At 48.9% G+C, this 2,218-nt stretch overlaps 1 protein-coding gene across 1 annotated transcript in view; it reads right to left on the reverse strand.

The window, feature by feature from the left end:
- LOC107299699 (ectopic P granules protein 5 homolog) overlaps positions 1-2,218 on the reverse strand; it is a gene marked incomplete at its 3' end in the record, with an annotated part of 32,296 nt that overhangs the window by 16,880 nt on the left and 13,198 nt on the right. The window contains exons 5-6 of the mRNA XM_015829044.1: positions 1,933-2,008; positions 508-611 (exon numbers count right to left, since the gene is read on the reverse strand). Coding sequence (XP_015684530.1) covers positions 508-611; positions 1,933-2,008 — 180 coding nt within the window. The remainder of the gene's footprint in view (positions 1-507; positions 612-1,932; positions 2,009-2,218) is intronic.

Here is a 2,218-nt window from a genome sequence, read left to right on the forward strand (position 1 = left end):
AATGAAACGTCTGCAAGAAAGCAATCCGGTTCCAAGAGCACCGAGGACCCCACAATCGTCTTCCTCTCCTCCTCCTCTCCCCCCTCTTCCTCCTTTTCTCCTCTCCCCCATTCCCCCCTCTTCCTCCTCCTCTCCCCTCCCTCCCTCCCTTCTAGCACTGATGATGTTACCTAGTTTGGCAATGAAACGTCTGCAAGAAAGCAATCAGGTTCCGAGAGCACCGAGGACCCCACAATCCTCCTCTTCCTCCTCCTCCCTCTCTCCCTTATAGCACTGATGCTGTTACGTAGTATGGCAAGGAAACACACGCAAAAAAGCAATCAAGTTCAGAGAGCGCCCAGGATCCCACAGTCCTCCCCCTCCTCCTCTTCCCAAACGCCCCTCCCTTCTAACACGGATGACGTCGCCTATCGTGGTAACGAAATGTCTGCAAAAAAAAAAAAAAGCCATCGAGTTCAGAGAGCGCCAAGGACCCTTGACAAGGGGATAGGTTTCCAATCTTCTTACCTTTAAAACTTTTGTGTAGGAGGTCTACGCTGGATGCAAACAACTCCACCATTGTGGACGAGAGGGAGGCGTCACTTTCCAGCCAGGGATAGCAGCGCTGTTTGCTTTCCAGACAGAGAGAGAGAAAGAGGGAGACAGAGACAGATCAGCACCAACTTTAGCTAAATGGCTGCTTCCCCCAATTCCAGCATTAATTGAAGTCTGCTTTAGGCAACTGGCTGTAGACTCAAAGAATGCAGCAAATGGAAGGAGCAACAGCCCCTTAGCACTCAGACTTATATGCCGCTTCGCAGTGCTTTACAGCCCTCTCTAAGCGGTTTACAGAGTCAGCATATTTACCCCCAACCAGCTGGGACCTCATTTTACTGACCCTGGAAGGATGGGAGGCTGAGTCAATCTTGAGCCAGCCAGGATCGAACTTGAAACGGTGGGCAGAGTTAGCCTGCAATGCTGCATTCTAACCACTCCGCCACCATGGCTCTTAGGTAGCGACTTATAACTAGGTGACAATGGCACGTAGACTTAGGTGCTGCACTAAACTTTACAGCCCTCTCTAAGTGGGATAATAATAAATATATAAATATATAAATATATAAATATATAAATAAAAATAAATAAAAATAAAAAGTTGGAAGGGACCTTGGAGGTCTTCTAGTCCAGCCCCCTGCTCAAGCAGGACACTCTATACCATTTCAATCAATCAAAATCAATCAAAATCAGAACAGAGCTGGAAGGGATGTTGGAGGTCATCTAGTCCGACCCCCTGCTCAAGCAGGAGACCCTATATCCGTGGTGGCGAACCTATGGCACGCATGCCACAGCTGGCACTCAGAGCCCTTTCTGTGGGCACGTGCGCCATCGCCCCAGTCCTGGGCCTTCAGCTGGGTTTTATAGAACCTTTTCACTTTAGGCCTCCGCCGCCATGTGCAAAAAAAAAAAAAAGGTTCAATCAATCAATCAACTTCTCGCAGGAAAAAAAAAGATCTCGCAAAGTTGGAATCGATTGATTGAACTTTTTAGACCCATCCAATATGCGGTTATCACCGCAGCCATGCCCACCCAATGGGCCACGCCCACCCAGTGGGCCACGCCCACCCGGCACCCAACGATACATAAGTGGGTTTTGCGTTGCAGTTTGGGCACTCGGTCTCTAAAAGGTTCGCCATCACTGCCCTAAACCATTGCAGACAAATGGTTGTCCGGTCTCTTCTTAAAAACCTCCCGTGTTGGAGCACCCACAACTTCTGGAGGCAAGTGGTCCCACTAATATGTTGTGACTATTTCAGCCCGCCATGACGGACCCTTTCTGAGGGCACCAAGGACACGTGCTTAAAATTTCCAGTGTGTCCACCATCCGGCCAAACAGGTGGAGATCCCAGGTTCAGTTCTATTTCCTTTAACCTCCTAAACAGCTTCCCCGCTTACCTCGTTTCTTGTCCCTCTAAAACCTCAAGCCACGGCTTGAAGAGTTGAATGGTCACTAAAAATAGAGAATGCAAAGCTGAAAAGAAAAGAGAGAGGGGGGGGGAGAGAAAGAGAAAGAGAAAGGGGGGGGAGAGGAAAGAGAGAAAGAGAGAAAAGAAAGAGGGAGGGAGGGAGAGAGAGAGAGAGAGAAAGAGAGAGAGAGAAAGAGAAAAAGAGAAAGAGGGGGGAGAGGAAAGAGAGAAAGAGAGAGAGAAGAAAGAGGGAGAGAGAGAGAGAGAGAGAGAGA

The sequence above is a fragment of the Protobothrops mucrosquamatus genome, unplaced genomic scaffold, assembly GCF_001527695.2.
Source record: "Protobothrops mucrosquamatus isolate PMUCROS unplaced genomic scaffold, P.Mucros_1.0 scaffold5299, whole genome shotgun sequence".
In the NCBI taxonomy this organism is placed as follows: Eukaryota; Metazoa; Chordata; class Lepidosauria; order Squamata; family Viperidae; genus Protobothrops; species Protobothrops mucrosquamatus.